Raw genomic sequence first — 20,958 nt, 5'->3', positions numbered from 1 at the left:
TTTAAAATATTTTTAAAATCATATAAAATTTTCAATAACTTCTCAAATTCCATAATATGACATAAATTAAAAAAAACAAAATAACAAAATAAATAAATAAAATAAAATATATGTATATATATATATATATATTGGGCCCCGTGCTAGCACGGGGTCCTATATCTAGTATATATATATATATATAAAATGGGGTAAGGAATTACTTGGTGGAGAATTGAACCCTTACCAATAAGGTGAAAATTCGGATAGCCAATTAATTGGGTTACTAAGATTTTATCACATATAAAAGAAGTTCACAAACGGTGTGGGACTTTTGCTTATTTAAGACTGTGTATATCATACGTCAAACCAAATAGATAATGAAGAGTAAACTATTGAAGAAAAAACATGCATTAAGCTCGCACTATACACAAAATTCGAAAAGGAAATTACATTGAGTGGAGAGCAATTTGTATTCAAAATTTATTTTATAATGTGAAATCTCGTAAAATGTTCATAGGTTTCATGTCACGCATATGATTAAAAGTAACTCTTTTAGCACATAGTGTTTAAAGTTTTGACGAAATAAGAATTACCTAGCATGTGAACACAAAGATTTTTAACAATTATATAAAATAATGACCAAATGGTAATCAACAAGTGCACCAGTGGTCTAGTGGTAGAATAGTACCCTGCCACGGTACAGACCCGGGTTCGATTCCCGGCTGGTGCAATTATCCTTTTTTTTAGACTAATCGAGTAATCGAGCTTTCAAAAAGAATTACCTCTTTCTTTTTTTTGTAACATTTTGATTTCAGCTTTCTGTGTGGCATGTTTAAGGCCACAAGATTAAAGGACAATTTTGTACATTTGACATAACTTTAATTTAGGACCACAAGATTCAAAAGTCTTCTTTATTTTCTTAAACTCCGTACCAAGTCAAACTAAGTCAATGTTGTGAAACGGAGGGAGTATTACCTATTTAGAAAAATCTGGCAAACTCTGGCTACTTTTTAGACTAATAGTTATTAAGTACTTATTTAGAAAAATTTGGCAAACTCCTGGTTACTTTGGGAAGGAAGATAGTTATTACTCTTATTTAGAAAAATCTGGCAAACTCTTGGCTACTTTAGGAGGGAGGATAAAGATAGTTATTACACTTATTTAAAAAAATTTGGCAAACTTCTGGCTACTTTAGGAGGGAGGATAGACCAACCCTGGCTACTTTAGGAGGGAGGATAGACCAACCTTGGCTACTTTAGGAGGGAGGATAAAGACAGTTATTACACTTATTTTTAAAAAAAAAAATTGGCAAACTTCTGGCTACTTTAGGAAGGAGGATAGACCAACCGAAAGATAGTTATTACTCTTATTTAGAAAAATCTGCCAAACTTCTGGCTACCTTAGGAAGGAGGATAGACCAACTGAAAGATAGTTATTACGCTTACTACTCTTTATTTAGAAAAATTTGGCAAACTCCTGGCTACTTTAGGAAGGAGGATAGACTAACCGAAAGATAGTTATTACTCTTACTACTCTTATTTAGAAAAATCTAGCAAACTCCTGGCTACTTTAGGAAGGAGGATAAACTAGCTGAAAGATAGTTATTACTCTTACTACTCTTATTTAGAAAAATCTGGCAAACTCCTGACTACTTTAGAAAGGAGGATAGACTAACCGAAAAATAGTTATTACTCCCTCCGTCCACTTTTAAGAGAACTTTGACTAACATTTTACGATGTATTTTTTCATCATATTGATATGCAAAAAATTTGCAATTTATAGTACTTTTTGTATAGTTTTTGAATATCTAATTTTTTTTGTTTAAAATACCGAATTAATGTAATATAATTTAACTTTGAAATTAGTTAAATTGATTGTTGGAAAACACATCATGACAATTAAAAGTGAACAGAGGGAGGAGTACTTAGAAAAATCTTGCAAACTACTCTCGGCTACTCTAGGCGTGTCGGCTCACCCTGGATGCATGGAATAGAAACCATAAATCATTGTACATCTCAGCCCATTTTAATGTCAATACAACCTGAAATGAAGATACATGCGATTCGATTGAGTGGATGGTAGCTTTGACGAAACATGATATAATTGAGGTGAATTTAGAGGCAAAAAATAGAGCATCGGGACCTGTGATTTCTTCGTAAAACTAAATATTTTATGTATATATTTTCTAAAATTTGTATAATATTATGTTCTGACATCCATACTATAAGAAGTCTAACTAATCCACATGGTTAAATGTTGAGTTTTTGACCTTGAGGACTAAGGATCAATTCCCACTTTATATTTTTTTCTTGGTGCACCATGTTCGAAAAATCCTAGGATTCGACTTTGGGCTGATATATATACATTTGTTGATTTGGAGGATCATTACATACATGTCCATATTCTATTTTTATTGATTTGGAGGAAACTCACTTGTTTCTCTTGGATGATCTATATTTAAATCAATAAAAATAGAATACAATAAGCAGCATTTGAGAATAATGTATACACATTTTTCATAGCAAAACCTAGCTTAATGGAGGAAAAATGGAATATGAGATGAGCTCTTCGTGATATATCAAGGCATGCACAAGGTAAAAGAGGATCTGTGCTTCGATTAGCGCATAAGGGTTTACACCAAATCATGTAATGTAATGATGTGAGAATACATAAACAATTCTACTATAAGTATTGTCAAACAATATTGGGGACATTTCTAATTTGCTGTACAAGTGGCTTCATAAATTCATGCTGGAAAAAGCCCAGACTAAGAAGGAAGACTACAAAAATGAGCTCACTCACTTACAAGTCTGAACAACAAACAATATACAGTAAACATGCATCACCTAATTAAACACAATATACAGCCTGCCTCAAGAGTGAAGAATAAAAAAATCAAAACAATATATGCAGAACCGTTACTCATGAAAAATCGTGAGTCCTGGAAAGTCGATCTTTCAGCCTCTTCAACTGTCCCCTAGGAGACATCTTTTACCGCATCCAGTAAGATTCACCCTATTTCAGCAAAAAGATAATTGTCAAAAAGAAATGTTAGAATCTCTAGCTCTCACCATTGACTGGCAATTACTATCAAAAGCAATATACTTGTCAACATTGATATTTCAAACAAAATATAATTATATAAGAGATCGTAGGATGACAGCTCGCTTTCTTGATTGCCATTGAACATGCATATACTTGCATGGCGTTTTCTGTAGTACTGCTAACTTCTTATTCTTTGTACTTGAAGTCAAAGTCTAAAGATGTTCTTTACTTATGATGATAGCTTTCACTTGGAAGACAACTACCAAGTGAAAGCTAGTATCTTAATATATAACTGATTCTCAAGGCTGGCTTATTAGATTCATGTAACAACTCCAACAAATTAGAACATGAGAGAAAGTAAGGGAAATTATTTTTTTGAAGACAACTGGTTTTGACAACTGCAAAGATTTTTTGAGACGTCCGTTATCTTTGGAATTCCAGTCATTTTTTTTAATATCTAGCATCAATACACTTTTCCAAATATCACAAAAACTTATACCATCATAGGGGTTGTTAACCTTTATGCCAGAAATAATATCAGATAATAAACTGTCAAAACACCAAATTGACAATGCCAGGACTAATGTAGTTTTCTGTGAAATCATTATATTGCATCCAAAACTGTAGCATTTTCTTTCCACCATATTCTCTTTCTAGTTTGACAACTCCGGAAATTTTAAATAGCATGGTAACATTGCCTCCCATATATATATTAACTACACCTCTATCCTAAATTAGTTGGCGCAACTTAGATTCCAAATATTTTGTTCAACCAATATGGATGATAGCCATCTCATATAATTTCAAACCCTCGAGACTGCAAGTTAAATACTTGTACAAAATCACTCGGGAGTTAGGAGACTATTACTAATAGAAATGACTCCCTTGGGTATGATGCTTACTGGCCCTATTATCTACTTCAGTGATGAGATTTGTCCGAAATGAATGCACCAAAAGGAATTATGCTTTTGAAAATTAATACATATAATCGGAAAACAAACCTGGTCTGATATGAATCGGCTCATTCCATTCTCCAATCCCATATTTGTGACAATTTCCTCCTTCGCAATTTCCGCATCAGTAAAAGTGAGGGCCCGTTGCAACTTCCTTGGGCTAAATACCTCAACCTCTACCATATATGTGGCAGAGACAGGTCGATGATCTGAAAACTTGAGTTCAGATCTCCCGTAATGCAACTGCCTTATTCCCTTCCCGAATGATAGGATTCGATCACACCTGAGAAACAAGAAATTCAAATGTTGCAACTAAATAGTATTGGTTGTAAAAGGACTGGTAGGCGAAATTCTCAGTGTGCATGACGTTAAAATAAGAGCACAGAAAAATTAAACTAGCTCGAGTTTCACTGTGCACGGCATTAAATAAGAGTAGAGAAGAATTTAAATTGCTCGCTTAATCTAGAGTTACTGATCATGACATGCAAATTTCCAATCTGATGAGAGAACCTGATGATTGAAGCATGGATGTCACTTAGAGAGAGTTAACACCAGATGGACATTAAGATGACAGGCTTATTATGCATAAGCAAGGGAGTGCAGTTGGCATTATGTTACTTCACTTTAGCAGGTACTTTCAGCTAAATATCAAGGTTCTCACCTTTGACTATATTCCTCCCACCCTTCTGGACCAATTTCCGCCCTCTCCAAAAACTTTGGACTCTTCAAACATGTGAAAAATGTTTCCAGGCAGCTAGGCCATAAATTCCATCTAGGCAAGTTATGGTGACAAATGCAACTATATGGTATTTTCATACCACGAGACGTATATGGATGACAGTATAGGATGAATGTGCTAGAGCCGCAGGATAATAGATATAAGATGAATTACTCTGTTGTTTCCAAATAGCAGCATAAATATATTGATTTGCTGTACACGTCATAGATTAGAATCAAACCAAACTTTTAAGATATTGGGCTATACAAACAAAGACTAATCTGAGTGAACAGACACTAAAGCTCTATTACTAACAATAATAATAGATACATACCATGCTGGATTACGTCTCCCGGCCTTTGGATCCTCTCCACAATACTTTTCTGAGTTTACTTCATATTTATAAGTTGGCGGAAAGTTTAAAGTACCTTCGGACCACCCATCAAATGCACGACCTTTCTTGAACTCTTTGCTGAGCTGCAAAAATAGAAAGATGTATGCTATCATCACACTGTAAAATCTCTTATACTCTCAATTGCAAATCAATTCAACACGTTAAAAGTTCCATCTACTTTGGGCACAAAGTTATGTTTTCATGAACATTACTACGTCAAAGATGTCTGAAAAGGATTATTAACACTGATAACTAATTAAATTGGCCACAACATGATATTATACAGGCCTTGTTCTTTCTTTATTTTTTATCATTCAGAACAGTCCATCAAATAGCAAATCCTAAGTCACTAGTTGCGGAGATTAAAGTAGATGTCTGTTGCACACCACCTTTCTTTCCAGATGCACAAGCACAAAATGAGATAATTTACTTTTTGGGGTGGAATAGGAGACTGGAAGATCATATGCAGTTGTCATGGAAGGTAAAGATAAAAAATAAACAGTTTCTGCAGAAATCATGAAGTCATCTAAGCAAAAGAAATCAACAGTTTGCGACTTCTCAAACTGAGCCACTAAATGAAGTATCTTAGGGTGAGACTGCAAGTGCTTGTCCAGCATATAAGTCAACCAGGAACACTGACTGATCAGAAATTCAATTGCAATCAGTGAGAAAGTAAGCATTTAGTGTTTATGAGTATCCACACTTACCTGATCATATTCAATCAACTTACACCAGTCCTTTTTTGATATCAGCTCCCGTGTTCTATCATATGGCAAATTTATACGATAGTTAAGATCTCCCAGCCAGATTATTCGCCTACAACAGTATAAACTTGTCATTAATCTGAATCATTTCAAGAACGAGAGAAGACTAAAGTTTATAACATCAGAAGGATTGTATATGGAATATCTTAGTTCTGATAATTAGAGAAGGCCAGTGTACGGAAATTTGAATTCAGTTTTAGATGAAAAAAGTTGAGTAAACCCCAAGCACCACCAATAGACAAGCTGAAAGAAGTGTGAAGGCATAGGCCACAAAACATAATCAGTACCAAAGAGTTTATAGTATTGCAGGAGAATTGGAACGGAATATCTGGCTACACATGGATTGAGGAAAAAGTTTCTTTAACACATGATGTTCCAAAAGGTATGTTAAAAGTTTTTTCTACATGTTAGTTGGGGAAGAAGCAGTAAGCCAGCATCCAGTGTAAAGGAGCATGATTGTACATGCATTTTCCAACTTGAACAATGAGTTAGATCAATGAGGATTAGACTGGGTGCACCATATAGCATCAGAGACCCACTGAACCAGAGCCAGTACATGAGATGGAAACAAAAATTATTCCAGGATTATAAATCTTTCCTTCCACTGCCTCCAATGAACAATGATATTTCTAAATAACCTAGGATCAGTGAGGCCTCTTGTAGCTATTACAAGCTAAATTCTTCAGTACATGGCTTTCAGTGTCTTTTTTGACTTGAGAGTCGGACTACTGTAGCACAGGGGTGTTGGGCATACTTCTATTCTGTTTATTCATGATCCAGTCACCGACTTGACACTTTGATTTATAAAGAGAAGGAGAATTGCAACATCGACAAAGACATTCTTTTTCCTTGAAAACCATCCTAGAATAGTCCCCATGAAAGTGACAAACAGAGAAAAACATGTAAATACACTAACTAAATCAGACTTGGTGGAGGGGGGAAATTCATGGTTGATAAAAGAGAAACAAAGGTTATAATTCTGCAGATTTAACAGAAATGTTTGCTAAATAGGCAAACACACTCACTCATGATCATGGATGCTCTTAGGAAGTCCAATTAAAGAAAATGCATTGAAATGTGTTCTCCGATGAATTTCATGGACGTCAGTGTTTCTTTTGACTGCATCTGCCTCCTTCTCACCCGATGTAAGGTGAGTACAGACAAAGCAAAAGAAAGTCTGATATATTGACATGCTCACAGATACTGATCCCTGAAGAAAAAAGTAAGAGATGAGTTACGTACATTTTGTGCACCCCCTTCCTGCTGGAAATTACTTGGAAATATTATTACTTATTAGGAAAAAAGAAACAAAAAAATTAGCAACAAATTGTAATAAATTACATGTATGTTTCCATTTAAGAAAATGAATTTCTGAAGTTTTTCAATAGCATCTACTATATGTCTAATAGTGTCATCAAAAAGCATAAAAGCAAATGTCTAAAGGTTCACATGAAATTATCTAAAATTTATGTAGAAGATGAGTATGCAGGGCAAGCCTGCTAAATACTGCAGTTTCATCACAAAGTTGGAAGTAATCAACTTTCACAGAAGGTCCAGATGATAACTGTCCAATGCAGTTTGTCACAAGTTGAAGAAAGAGTCGAAGTTCCTCTTTCCATCCTTAAAGTTAGACCACACTTTCTATTTCGTCCTCTGGAAAAGTTTGACCTATATATACTAAAAGGGGAACTGCCTTTATGCATGGACAAGCAAAGTTGTGTGCAAAGTTTATCCTAGTTTATGTTGAAGCGTGTGACCATCTCATCTAAAAGCTTAAGCTGTTAGAGAGAGCACACTTTTTATTATTTGATTATATTCTCAACACGCCCCCTCACGTGTGGACCTGATTTTTTTTCATGGGACAAACACGTGAAAATTCTTTTTTTGATTTGGGTGGCGGTGAGATTCGATCTCAGGACATTTGCCTAGAACACACTTTTATTATTTGATTATATTCTCAACACGCCCCCTCACGTGTGGACCTGATTTTTTTTCATGGGACAAACACGTGAAAATTCTTTTTTTGATTTGGGTGGCGGTGAGATTCGATCTCAGGACATTTGCCTGCTCTGATACCATGTTGAAGTGTGTGACCATCTCATCTAAAAGCTTAAGTTGTTAGAGAGAGCACACTTTTTATTAATTGATTATATTCTCAACAGTTTAATGATAAATACTGTCTATTTAGCTCACATGGTTATAGGAAGTCCATTGCAATCCCAAAATATAAATCACCAGTCAATAGACAGATAAATTATTGACATTTTTAACTTGTTACCATTCTCTAAAGAAAAAAATTATTGACAGCATTTAAATCTGGATTCAAATGGCCAGCGCCTATTTGTTGGTTAACTTTGTGAAATGTAACGGTGTGATCCCAACTATGGGATCTCATTTACTTTTTGGACCTAAATATACTATCCAAGATCATTTTGGTGCAAAGGAAACAAATAAAGTAAAACTAAGCACAGATTGTACATAGGGCATCATTTTATTTGTATCTACTAGTATCCTTCAAGGATTAATAGATACATCGACGAATCAATAGTATCTATCACATTATGATTATCCTAAGCATCTTCTGAAATTCTAATCCTTTGATAATTTAGATGTGTTTTTTCGTCTACTGATAAATCTATGAAATGCAGTGCAACATAAAAAATAAAAACTGATGGGATATTTCTTCACTTCCAAGTTCCAACTATTAAAATGAAAGTCTGAATTATGTCATTTCTTTCAAATAGCTATCAAAAGCAATCACCAAAAAGCTGAAAGTTATTAAAGAACAAACCTTGTTACCTATGTAGCCCATTACACCAACACCAACTGTAGATACATTCAAATTCTGTATATGCTTTCTTAGGCCCCTACGAACCCATACGCTAAGAAAAACTCCAACCATTTGCTTGCTCACAATCCTCACATAAGATGGTTTCCTTTTCCTATTTATCAAAGCTTCAAGGTCTAGTCCTGCAAGCAGACTTGCATCTGATTGTGTTCTATTCTGACCATTAACAGTCAACTTAAAAGAACTGTAAGTGTTAAAAGATTTAGAAGCTTTGAATGATTTCATTGATTTGAAGGAACCAGGTCTTTCTGAAACATGTCGGCCCAGAAGATCCAATGGTTTCTCTGGCCAGCAAAGACCAATTCTTTCTGTCCCACTAAGCGTTTTTGTCAATTTTTTGGCAAACTGCAAATTTGATTCTCCTGTTTCTTCTTCCTCCTCGTCTGGTCTAAAGCAATTCAGCCTGTCTAATTTCTTTGAAGAAGGAAATTGCTTTTGAAACTCCTCATTGATTGGCTCCAAACCCCAAGTATGGTTCGAAACAGCTACATCATTTTTCACAATAGTATGATCCTCCATCACACATCCATCCTTGATTTCAACAAAGTCACTGCACTCTTCATTTATTGGGACAATTTCCTCCTCACTGCCACTGTCAGATTCAAAAGCGATTTCTTCTTCTATATCAGGGGCATCTTCAGATGGCCTAAACCTTGATGGAGAAGGAGGATCACTAAAGGATTTAAACTTATTCACTGGTGAGACTTTATTCAAACTTTCGCGAATGATGTCCTCCCAAACTGAAATTGGGCGGTTATCTTCAGCACCAAATATGTTGCCAGCATTTAAAGGTATAACTTCCTGAAATCTGTTCATGTAAATAGGAGTAGTTAATATAACTTAGAAGCCTTAATAAATAACACCAAAACATCAAATTAACTTCTGATGTATGTGTGATGCATGGGTGTACATGAGATTGGAGTTTTACCATCTAATGGAACATGCATCCTCAAATAAAACATGAACATGACGGTAGGTAAAAGTGCAAATTTGAAAGAGAGGAATTTAGTTGTAGGATGAACAGATTTAACTTCTACAGAGTAATATCATTAGTAAAATACAGGAACAATGTGACACACTTTAGACCAAATATATACTTGCATCCCTTCAACTTTCGATACTAACAATGGGTAGTAACTAACTTATCCCCTGAAAAAGAAAAGATGTGACTGACACTGGTGACTTACCACAGTAAAAGTCATTCTGCCCAAGCAATTTTCTGCACTACCTATGTTGTGTGAAGAGCAATCTACAACACTCTTTTTGCATAATTTGCAGATCTGGACTGCACAAACAAAGAGAGATACAGATACTTACCCAATCACATAGATGTCAGCAGGCTCATTAACATCCAACCAGCTATCAAGTTCAAGATCTTCCGGAGGAAATCTTCCTGCAACATTCCATGTGCCAACACATACTCTGGAAGCACCCAAACTCAGTAATTTTTTCTGGCTAAACAAATATAATGCCACAGGCCAATATGGAAACAATATTTTTGGATCAAAAAGTCCAAAGCAAAAGATGCATACCTAATTTCTTTTGCATTAATATACTGTGCCCTAAATGTTTCTGATTTTCGTCTTCTTATTTTGGGAAGAGCATCTGAGACATAAAAGGTCAACAACAATTTAATCAAGTATAGTAATGAAAGTATGATTGAAGTAATTAGGTAAGACAATAATGGTAACGTCAAGAACCAGATTCATGAATAAAAAAGCAATTCAAACAAGTTTAAACCCCGAGTATTTGTCTGTAAAATGTTAACATTCAGAAAGCCATTACAATGTATTTCCGGTATCCTTCTGTTTTTGGTTTTCCTTAAACATCAAATACAGAATATCTGCCCCTATATGATCCTTCTTAGACTCTTAACTGATACTCTTTTTGTCCCACTTTATGTAAAACTTTTACCATCTGCAAGTCAAATAGTGAGACTTGCACATGTAAATTTTACTTTTAAAAGTTTAACAAATCCATGTCCCAATCTACACCAAAAATCAATCGTGTTGAGTCTGTGGACTCTGCACTCGTAACCCTTTCCATCATTCATTTGGGATGGTGGATTATTCGAAGAGAATAAAAACTAAAGGAACAAACAATTGAGCAGCAGTAGCAAAATCACCACACAAAGATATATCAAAGAGCAGCAGAAAAACCTACCAAAAAAGAAAATGAACATTTTGGTTAAATTTCAAACTAAATTGAGCAACAAACAATTCTATTACCATCAATTCCAACTTTCCCGTCTTTTGCATCGTTCAACCCCGACTGCCTCGGCCAGTCACAGAATTCTACATAGCACATAACGGAACAGCAAAATCAGCGAATCTGAGAATAGACCAATTCGAACATAATAGAGCACAATAACAACATTTTAAAAAAAAATCCGACTGGTGCACTAAGCTCCTGCTATAACATCTTACTTCTCATTTCTGCAAGAGAGGTTATTTCCACCGCTCAAATAAACGATGCACAATAACAATACAACTTCAAATAAAAATGAGAAAATTAACCTTGGTCGGAATCGGAACCGGAACCGGAGCCGGCATCAGAGTCAGGGTCAGCACTGTAATCGGAATCCTTAGCACTAAAATTGAGCCATTTACGCATCACCAATCGCGGCCAAAAAAGCTGTAGGCACGTGCAACCGAAACACAATTTTTCAGCCCAACTTCTCTGCAATTCCTCATCTATACATAAGGAAAAAAAAATACACCAAAAAAAAAAAAAACAAAAAAAAATTACGAAGAAATCGTAATTACCTGAGTTTGATGCTGTTGCCTTGAGCTCTCTCTCATATTTTTTTCACTTTTTCGTTTGATCAATTCAATGAAAAAATAAATCTATGGAGAACAAAACGATGAAGAAAATTAGTTGAAAAGTTTTACAGTAAAGAAGAAGAAAATGGGTTAACGAGTAACGACCACTATCTATGGCGTCGTGGAAACTGCAACGGTATTTGAGCTGTATAATCTGATTTATTTTATTTTTTTAAAAATTGTTTTGGCGGTGGGATTAGGGAGAAAGGGATATTCAATTAAGATAATTAAGGAAGGTGGAGGAGATTAATTAATTTAATGACGAATACTGATGGCTAAAAATGGTTGTGACATGGTAATGGGATTTGATTAATAATTAACTCTGAGATCATCACTAATCAGTATGATATTAAAAAAATGTGAGATGTGGGGTTAAAGTAGAAATTTGTATTTTGTTAGTATTTAGTATTATTATATTATATTATTACTATATGATATGTGTCATTAATGAACTGGTCCAATCTAGTTTCAGCTATCTGCAATATTGATGAGTGTTGTTAAAAATAAAGAGCATTTATTGGATTTTTTTTGTCGGTTATTTTTTTTATTTAGAAATGGTTTTATGAATTTATTTTTATTTTTTTGGTTAAGATTTCTTTTGAACAAATAGAAAATTTTTATCAATTTTTTGTTGGCCTCGATCTCAAGAGTTATATTGAAAAAACACTTCTCAAATATATGGACAAAAAGTGATGATCTAAAATAAAAATATTTACGTCAATCAGTAATTGTTAAAAATAAAGGGTATTTGATATAGAGGTAGGTACAAGTAATCAAGGCAAAATGCACATAAGATTAGCATTGTTTATTTAGGAGAACAATGAAATATGAACATTAAACTCCAGCTGTTTTATTTGTTTGATAGCGTTTTAATTGTACAAAAGTTTTTAACTTGTACTCAATAGTTAAATATATGCATAGGATACCAAAATCAATATTGATAAACCAAATTACGTGTTTTTGTAATAAGATAGATTACAACAAGTTAATTATGTCTTTTTTTCTCATAAAAATGAGATCACCTTTAGTACTTTTGTGTCCAGTAATATTAAATATATTACTAAATTCATAACACATAAATAATTAAAAAATCAACCGTCTAGATATCTTATGAATTAATTCTCTTTTTTTTTAAAAAAATTGTTTCTTAAATAGAGTTCAAATAAAAATAACAACAACAAAAAATGAAAAATGACAACGCATCCCACCAAGAATATAAATTATCTCATCTTTACTTATTTCCAATACGTCACGCCAATGGCAATCCCCTCGTATAGAGTGTGATAAAAAATATGTAAAGATGAGATTTATATTCTGGATGAAAACCCAAAAGCATGTTATTTTATTTTATTGATATTTTTTTTAAAATTATATTCAAACGATTGATTTTTAATTGTTTATGTGTTGTAAATTTAGTGATGCATTGAATATTAGTGGACAACAAAGTATTGGAGGTGATCCCTTTCTAATATTATTGTATGACAAAAATTGATTCAGGAAAAAATAGGTCGATATCACGAATCATTTTTTAAATCTAAGTAAACTCAATATAATGGAAGTGGTCCTTTGACTTCTAGTGCACATGATTAGTCCCACTAGGTCATAAGGAAAATTCCTTTTTGTTCTTTAGAGTATCAGTTTTTTCTCTTTGGGTGTGTTTGGTAGGGATAAAATATATTTTTTTAGAAAATAGTTTTCAATTCTTTGATGTTTGGTTAGTTAAAATGTTTTAAAAAGTTAAATGTTCTTAAATTATGTGAAATGAATAAAAATGTCTTGTTTATAATTTGGTCCAACAATGTCCTTGAATGTCATTATTATTAACTGGGTCAAAAATACTTATTTTTCAAATAAATATATTATTTATTTTCTTTTTAACACATACTATTTCAGGAGTAATATTTTTTAAAATTAGCAAATGCTTATCCTACTTTAGTTCAGGAAAATTATTTCCTACATTTTTATTTGTTAAAGTGGCTTTAAAATAAAGAAAAGAATAGAAGTCATTAATAATATTGTAATTAGAAAAAAGATGTTTAAAAAGAAATGAAATAATATATTTATTTGGAAAATGGCATTTTGACCCATTTAGTAACTACAGAGGCATTTCTAGACCAAAATATTGGCTGTAAGGGCAATTTTGAACCAAACTATTAACGGCAAGGACATTTTTTAAGCCAAACTATAAACATATGACATTTTAATTCATTTCACATAGTTTAAAAGTATTTTTAACACTTTTTCCTAAAAAATAGTATTATTTTTATAAGAAAATCAACTTGTAGATATATTAATCAAGTCATGAAAAAATAATGTCTTCTAGAACAGATATCTTTATCAAGTTATTATAATAAACGACTTCTTACACTTTGTATTTTCAAACACTCTTTTATGTGTAAACTAATTATTTTCGTTCATGATCAAGCATGTAAAAATTCTTTTCAACACACTCTCATGTGTAAAACTTAATCTCAAAATTTTCTATCTACTTTGATATTATATTAAAATATGTGACCACCTAATCTAAAAACTTAAATTCTAGTGAAAACACTCTTTTATTACCTTACTTATATTCTCAACAATAAATACATCATCAAACTCACTTAAACCCATCAACTTTACGAGTTGTTGTAACAGTAATATATACCCATCTCTCTCTATCTACTGTTACATACAATATATATATATTCTTCCCCTTAGCTCCCATCATTGGATTTGTTGACTATGGCTAGTACTCTAACCAATTTTTTTATTCAACAATTAAAACATAATTTTCCATCTATTTATTTTTTGTGGAATACATAAGTAACATCCTAAATTTGCTCGATAGATTTTATTTAGATACTCGAATTTGATACATTCTGATTAAGTATCAAACGAAATCTGTTGATAAATTTCGAAAAAACTTCTATGTATATTCTTAAATGCTCTTAACATAGAATGTATATTTTGATCATGCTCTATGTATATTCTACTGGTAGATACAACAATTAACATTTTCAAAAAACTTCTATGTATATTTTGATCATGTTCAATCAAAAGTTTAAAACAGATCATAGCTCAAGTATTTAATTAAATAAAGTTCACTAACAAATTTAAGAGATTATCGATATATCTTGAAATTTATTTTATTAAAAAAAGTAATGTTCATTGTTATGTGTGTTCTGGTTTATGTGAACAAAAAGTCACATACCATATGGCCATAGATGGTTCAAAAAGGGGACTTAATAACAACTTTATATTATAAAAATATTTCATAAAAAAACCAAATTTAGCTAAAAGACAGACAAGTTCAGTGGTGGTACATTCATCCTAACTATAAAATACGACTACTATTTCGTGGATGTAATGTTACAACTGTGACAAATAATGTGAGCATATAAAACAAAATAGGTCCAAGGATATCATGATAAAACACACAGCCAAAAATGTTTAATGTCTAGGAAGAGTCAGACTAGAAGCAAATATTTTTTTTACCACGAATCAATAACATATGTTATAAAATATATTTTATTTATTTATTTTCCATCGAATTGACTCACCAAAAAAAATAATGAGAAACAAAATCTCATTAAAATACTAAAAAACTTCTTAAATTTTTCATATTTTCTCATTCTTTTTTATACAGTGAAAAATAATGATATATAGATTCTAAATTTTAGAAATGACACTATTGCGTAATTTAAATAAACTATTTATATATACTGAGTGAATATAAATTTTGGGTTGAAGAGGATTCACGTTTGGAAAAATATCCAAACACAACCTAATACCAACAATCAACATGAATTTTTGTGGCTAATAACATATATAAAATACTTCCTCCGTCTCATTTTATATGTCACTTTTTTATTTTGCACTTACATTAAGAAATGATGTAACTTTACTCTTTTACTCTTATTTAATATTTTCTTAAGTCAACTTTATTAATAAATGACAAGATTAATTAATTATTCTACCAAGTGTATAATATGCAAAATATGGTAATTTATGCATAAATTTTATAAAATGACAAGCATTGTGATCCAGCTATTTATAGAAAGAGATAACATATAAAATGAGACGGAGAGTAATATCATTCTGGTCTGGCCAAAAATATTTTTCCTTACTTTTTTTAGCCAATAATTTCTTTCAAAACTTTTGAGGCTAGCTGCCGCCTTTTACGACTTTGACGTAAAAATGAATTCATCATATTTTTGGTTAAACATTTAATGCCATCATTGCTATTGCTTTCGTCCAAATTTAGGTATAGTATAGAATTTTGAAAGTTAAATAAAAAAATTCTTTTTATCATGAACTCCTTTATAAGTATGATAGATATTTGAAGTCGTGAATTATAATAATTGTTATATAATTTTTAAATATATAAATTTAATTTTTAATTTTTATATTTAAATTGATCAAAATTTGAATCTCAATTTTAATTGTATCCCATAAATTAAAATAAAGATTATGCTCTCTATGTTCAACAATAGTGATTTGGCACACCCCTTAGAAAACTATAAATAGAAGGGTAATTTTACTATATCACCTTTTAAATATAATAAATACAATGTTTTGAAAAATATAGTAAAGAAAAAAAGTTCTCCACTTTATAAATCCCTTTGTATTTCCCCTTTCCCCACCTTATTTCATTTTTTAAAAAGTAAATCATAAAGAAAAAAGTGGAGAAGTAATATAAAATTGAAGAATTATTATATTTGTTAAAATATTGATTAAGAGGGGTCCTAGTAATTAGTGCGGAGCAGTTTACAAATTTTAGCGATCAATGTCAAGTACAACTTTATTATAGGTAGGAAAAAAAAATCTAGGCCCATTTTTTTCTAAATAAAATCAAAATATCTTAACCATTATAAAATTTACAAAAAAAAAGAAGAAGAAAATAGAAAAAGAGACAAGCTTGTGGTGTTTCTTTTTTTCTTTTTTTATCTTTTATAGAAAAGAAGTGCCTCACTTTTAATAAAAGAGTCTTTTTGTTGAATTATTTTAATATTAAAAAATCATTTTCTAGCAAATGTAGTTTGACAAAATAGAAAAATATGAAAAAAGAATAGAAGATTATGCAAAGTATACCCAGAAATACCATCAACAGATGTGGTAGAATAATTTCTTTTTAATAAGAAGTGTTTTTCTTTTAATAAGTCTTATATTATACTAATTTAAACTAAAAGAAGCCTTAAATCCAAATATCAGATATCGAGCAGGAAAAAAAAATTAGAGGATATACCATAAAGTTGATGATTCATCTAATTAAAGAGCAAATTACGCTAATAAATTTAGGTGTTGTAATCTTAAAAAAAAATTGGATCTTTAGCAGAAAAGAACATTCTAAAGTAAAAAAGAATAATTATCAAACCCAAAATTTAATTAATATTATCTATGATCTTTATATTTTTTACTTTGTAGATGAAGACAGAACATACCTTTTTTTCTCACACAGAGTTGAAGTGTTTTGGATTTTCTCTCTGTCTTTTTCTTTGTTTCTTCAATGGCTTCTTTGCATCTGGGTTTTAAGCTCTATGAGTGGCTCAAATAAGTTTTAAGACTATTTTGTATGTTATGAAATTAAATACTATAGGAAGTTTCGTTTTGAGAAAAAAAAAAGGGACTAGCTTTTATACATCACATCATCGATTATAATCAAGCCACGTGTCCCCCTTATTTTCCGCGTAAACGGACACATTTGTTCAAGCTTTTCAGGTTTATTTATGTATTAGTTTTTGTATAAATTATATAATGTTTGATAGTTAATTATGAAATAAGTTATTTATAAAAATTAATATGATGTTTAATTTATAATTAAAAATCTGTTTAAATAATATTTTTATAAATATGTATAGATTTTAAGAAAATTTATTGTTTATATTTATGTAAATAAAAGATGGATAGCTAATAATTATATAATTAATATCTTTATTATTCTAATTAGTTATAAATAATTTATTTTCTAACCACTGACGAGCAACCAAACAGCTACTTGAAAATTAGTCATTATCTTATAAAATATTATTTGTGAAATTTGAACTTAATGGTGATATTTTTCAAAGATATAGTAAAAAGTGGACAATGATACTATTTTTACTTAGTCCCGCCTTGATGTTTAAATAAAAGGATAAACTACCTTATTAGACATACATCACTACTATATAAACTAATATTATCTTTACTTTCAAATAATTACATATATTATCACTTTTAATATTTTATACCATATATTAATATATTATTTGAAGATACAATTAGATTATTAGATACCCACATATCTTAAAACTAGGATTGATTAATTATCTGCTTAATTAACTCTTTCACTCCAAATCAACCACTATCTCTTAATTCTCCCCTCCCATATTTATCACTCAATTATGTCTCCTCCTTTATGATTCAGGAATTTCATCGTACAATTTCATTCCAACAATAGCTAATGTACTCTCTTCTTCTCAAGATATCATCATCATGGCCGACAAATTCTCCTGAACCCAAATATTATTCTGTATTGTTCATTTATAACTAGATCAAATCAATCCGTGATATTTTATTTTAGTAAATTAAAAAAGTTTATTACTTTTTTATATTATTTTTAATATTAAATAATTACATATGTAATAACAATTAAAATTAGAGTTTTAAACATCATTCATAAAAAAATAATTTTATAAAATATATTTTTAATTAAATTTTTTAAAAAAAGTGTGTCAAGTAATACGAGCCTATGAAATGGACAAAAAAATTATTTGACCTTTTCTTTTCTTGGCTATAGCGCATAAAGGTATTAGGCATCTTAGCTAACTGTATTTGGCACCACTTGATTGAATTAGAGAGATTATAAAATATAGTATGAATATTTCCAATACATAAATTAAATGATACTCTATCTTTTTGGAGACTGAAATAAGTAGAATCCTTTATTTGTGGTAGTGATTATATTATCAAGTAAGCAATTTAATAACTAAAGAAAAGAAATATGTCAAAATTTTTTTTATGTTAAATAGATATTCTACTCTTAAATTATTAACAAGAAGAAAAAGATAATAGGCATTATCTTTTTTATTTTTTACCTTTTTCTTAGTGTTGGAACGCCGACTAATATCTATTAGAGTTTGTTTGTTTTTTATTTTTTACTTGATATTTGATATTTGTATTAAAATTTAATTAAACTTGAAATCACACATTGCTGGAGTTATAAACATAACACTTTTGATTGAATTTTCCAAAATACGTACTATATAAAAAATCTTTAATTAAAAATAACGAGATTTCAATTGTCCTACCACAACTCATATGAATGTCTGCCTCAAGCTTTTGTATGGAGTAAGAAAGTTGCATAAAGTCAGAGCTTTGTGTAACCACCGTGTTTGGTTGCTAAAGAACATTACACCAAATTAGTACAACTAACTAAAATAGTGGCTGATAATATTTGTTACATATTTGGTCCTCATATTATTCAGTAAGCTTCAATCTAATTAAATGAGTATAACAAATTTGGTATAAAAGTTGTATTTTCCATGGATAAAATTTAGATCCAGGAAATTAAAGTAAGTGGCGAAATTAGAATTAGAAGTTTGAGTAGAGTTTGAACTCACAACACTAGTGTGAAATATATTTCAACCATTTCTTCTTTACTATTGAGTTGTTAATTTATTTTGTTAGAAGTTTACAAGTTAATATACACATATAATATTTATTAATTTTATAATACAAATACAACATATACAAAAAAAAATTAGTGAATTTATTCTAACCCACAAACTCTACCTAGCTCCGCCTCTGTCAGTGCAGGTAGGGTTAGGGATTTGTCATTTGTTGATTCATCGTAATAGTGACTGATTAAACAATTTTATGACATTTCATCTTCGATATAATTAATGCTATGTGAATTGTCCTTTTAAGAAGAATTAAAAAGAAAGAAATATCCCTCGTTTTCTTCGTTACAAATTAAAGTAGAAAAAGAAAACCTATTGTATCATTAATTTACGCCTAGGTCATCTTTTTCTATTGGGTGAATATAAGGGTTTTTTCAATGCAAATTAATAAATTTTTTGTTATAAATTTGGTTTTTACTTATTTTTTACTGAATCAATTCACAAAAAAAAAATGCTAGGAAATAAATTTTCATTGAAATATTGAGATACTTTTTTTTTCTTTTCTCACAATCAAAATATATTTGAAATAGTATTGAACATTTTTCAGTGGAATCAATGAAAAAAAGTGATATTTTAATAGCGGAAGTGTACGAACGCTCTTCAAATTCTATTATAAGTTTATAAATTTTTAAAATTTATCCAATTTGAAAAACTTTAGCTATTTCCTCTTGAAGTTCATAAAGTTTAGACACATGTGATCAAAGTTCAGGCATTTACACCTAAAATTTAGTTCGGATGAACAATTTTTGCTAAAAAAAGATACAATTTGCTATTGGAATTTCAATAATTCAACGCATCATGAACGTCTAAACCTACTTGCTCAAATTGAAAATATGAAATTTTGCAAATAATCACTATGATAAAGTTAATTAAGCTCCTTCACTATAGTTTGCATAATTACGGGTTAATTGTAGCTTTAGTTTAAGCTGCTATCGACTACCAACTCGTTTGTATAATTTGTTTGTATAGTATGTTTATATAATTCGCGTGTATTTGTATAATTGAGCTAATTTTTCGTCTGTATTTGTATAAACTTGTTAGTATCAATTGATTTGTATTTATTTTTATATAACCTTGAAATAATGAATTTATACAAACAAAGACATCTTAACTATAAGCAATTATACAAATTGTTGGTTTAGCATTTTAATATTACTATTTTAATATATTAATTTGCTTTACTTTGAGTTAAAAGAGTGTTAGTGGGCATTCTTACATTGCATCCGTTGGTGAGGCATATATGACATTACTCACCTATCAATGCACATAGGCATTATTGCCCATTATTTTTTGGTTACAAAAACGTTCAACTGAACGTTGGGTCAACACCTTGGGCAGTTTTGCATTTGCACGTTGGTGCATTTGTTGCCCACACAATTACTTCTCCAAATTATTCCTCCATTACACCTTGTAGCCTATGTAACTCCTAAGTAAATAGGCTACAAGGAAGACTTCTTCTAGTATAAATAGTGGTGGTCTTCATTTGGTTTGTGATATACATTACAACAAGAAAATATAGAGTGCATAAGGGTTGTCAAAAATAGAGTTCTTATTAGTTGAAGGGAGGTGTTCTTTGTTGTGGAGCTTTGGACTCAACTCTTGTCCAGAGTTGTTGAGTTATACTTTGTGAAGGCTGTTGTATCCTGGAGGGGACAAGTCAAAGAGGACTACTGCTGGACCGGTGAAAACATTTGCTGCAGTGGGCTTGAATCTCCTTAAAGAGAGCGAGATATCCGCGCCTCAGCCTGAAGAGATTTATTTCTTCATTTTTATTTTCAATTGTAATCTTGTA

The 20,958-nt window shown here is 30.9% G+C and overlaps 1 protein-coding gene and 1 non-coding gene across 3 annotated transcripts; one reads left to right on the top strand and one right to left on the bottom strand.

Annotated features, from left to right (window-relative positions):
• The first annotated feature begins 641 nt into the window (after window positions 1–641).
• Window positions 642–712, top strand: TRNAG-GCC (transfer RNA glycine (anticodon GCC)). The gene has a single exon. It is a non-coding gene; the product is annotated as a tRNA-Gly (tRNA).
• A 1,915-nt stretch (window positions 713–2,627) lies between these two features.
• On the bottom strand, window positions 2,628–17,081 carry LOC102580330 (type IV inositol polyphosphate 5-phosphatase 3). 2 transcript variants are annotated; one of them, XM_015314221.1, is made up of 12 exons: window positions 16,950–17,081; window positions 11,470–11,550; window positions 11,221–11,383; window positions 10,933–10,998; window positions 10,237–10,309; window positions 10,022–10,126; window positions 8,648–9,512; window positions 6,882–7,066; window positions 5,800–5,908; window positions 5,033–5,175; window positions 4,029–4,263; window positions 2,628–2,997 (listed from the first exon to the last, which is right to left on the bottom strand). In XM_015314221.1, the coding sequence occupies exons 2-12, from the start codon at window positions 11,503–11,505 to the stop codon at window positions 2,974–2,976; spliced, it is 2,004 nt and encodes a 667-aa protein (XP_015169707.1). In that variant the 5' UTR covers window positions 11,506–11,550; window positions 16,950–17,081; the 3' UTR covers window positions 2,628–2,973. The 2 variants fall into 2 exon arrangements, with proteins under 2 accessions (XP_015169707.1, XP_006359029.1); XM_006358967.2 differs by having other exon boundaries at window positions 11,221–11,338; window positions 16,950–17,080.
• Between the last annotated feature and the right edge of the window lie 3,877 nt (window positions 17,082–20,958).

The sequence above is a fragment of the Solanum tuberosum genome, unplaced genomic scaffold (assembly GCF_000226075.1).
Source record: "Solanum tuberosum cultivar DM 1-3 516 R44 unplaced genomic scaffold, SolTub_3.0 scf00285, whole genome shotgun sequence".
Classification (NCBI taxonomy): Eukaryota; Viridiplantae; Streptophyta; class Magnoliopsida; order Solanales; family Solanaceae; genus Solanum; species Solanum tuberosum.
Note: the sequence above shows the minus strand (reverse complement) of the source record. Positions and strands in the feature narration are given on the sequence as shown.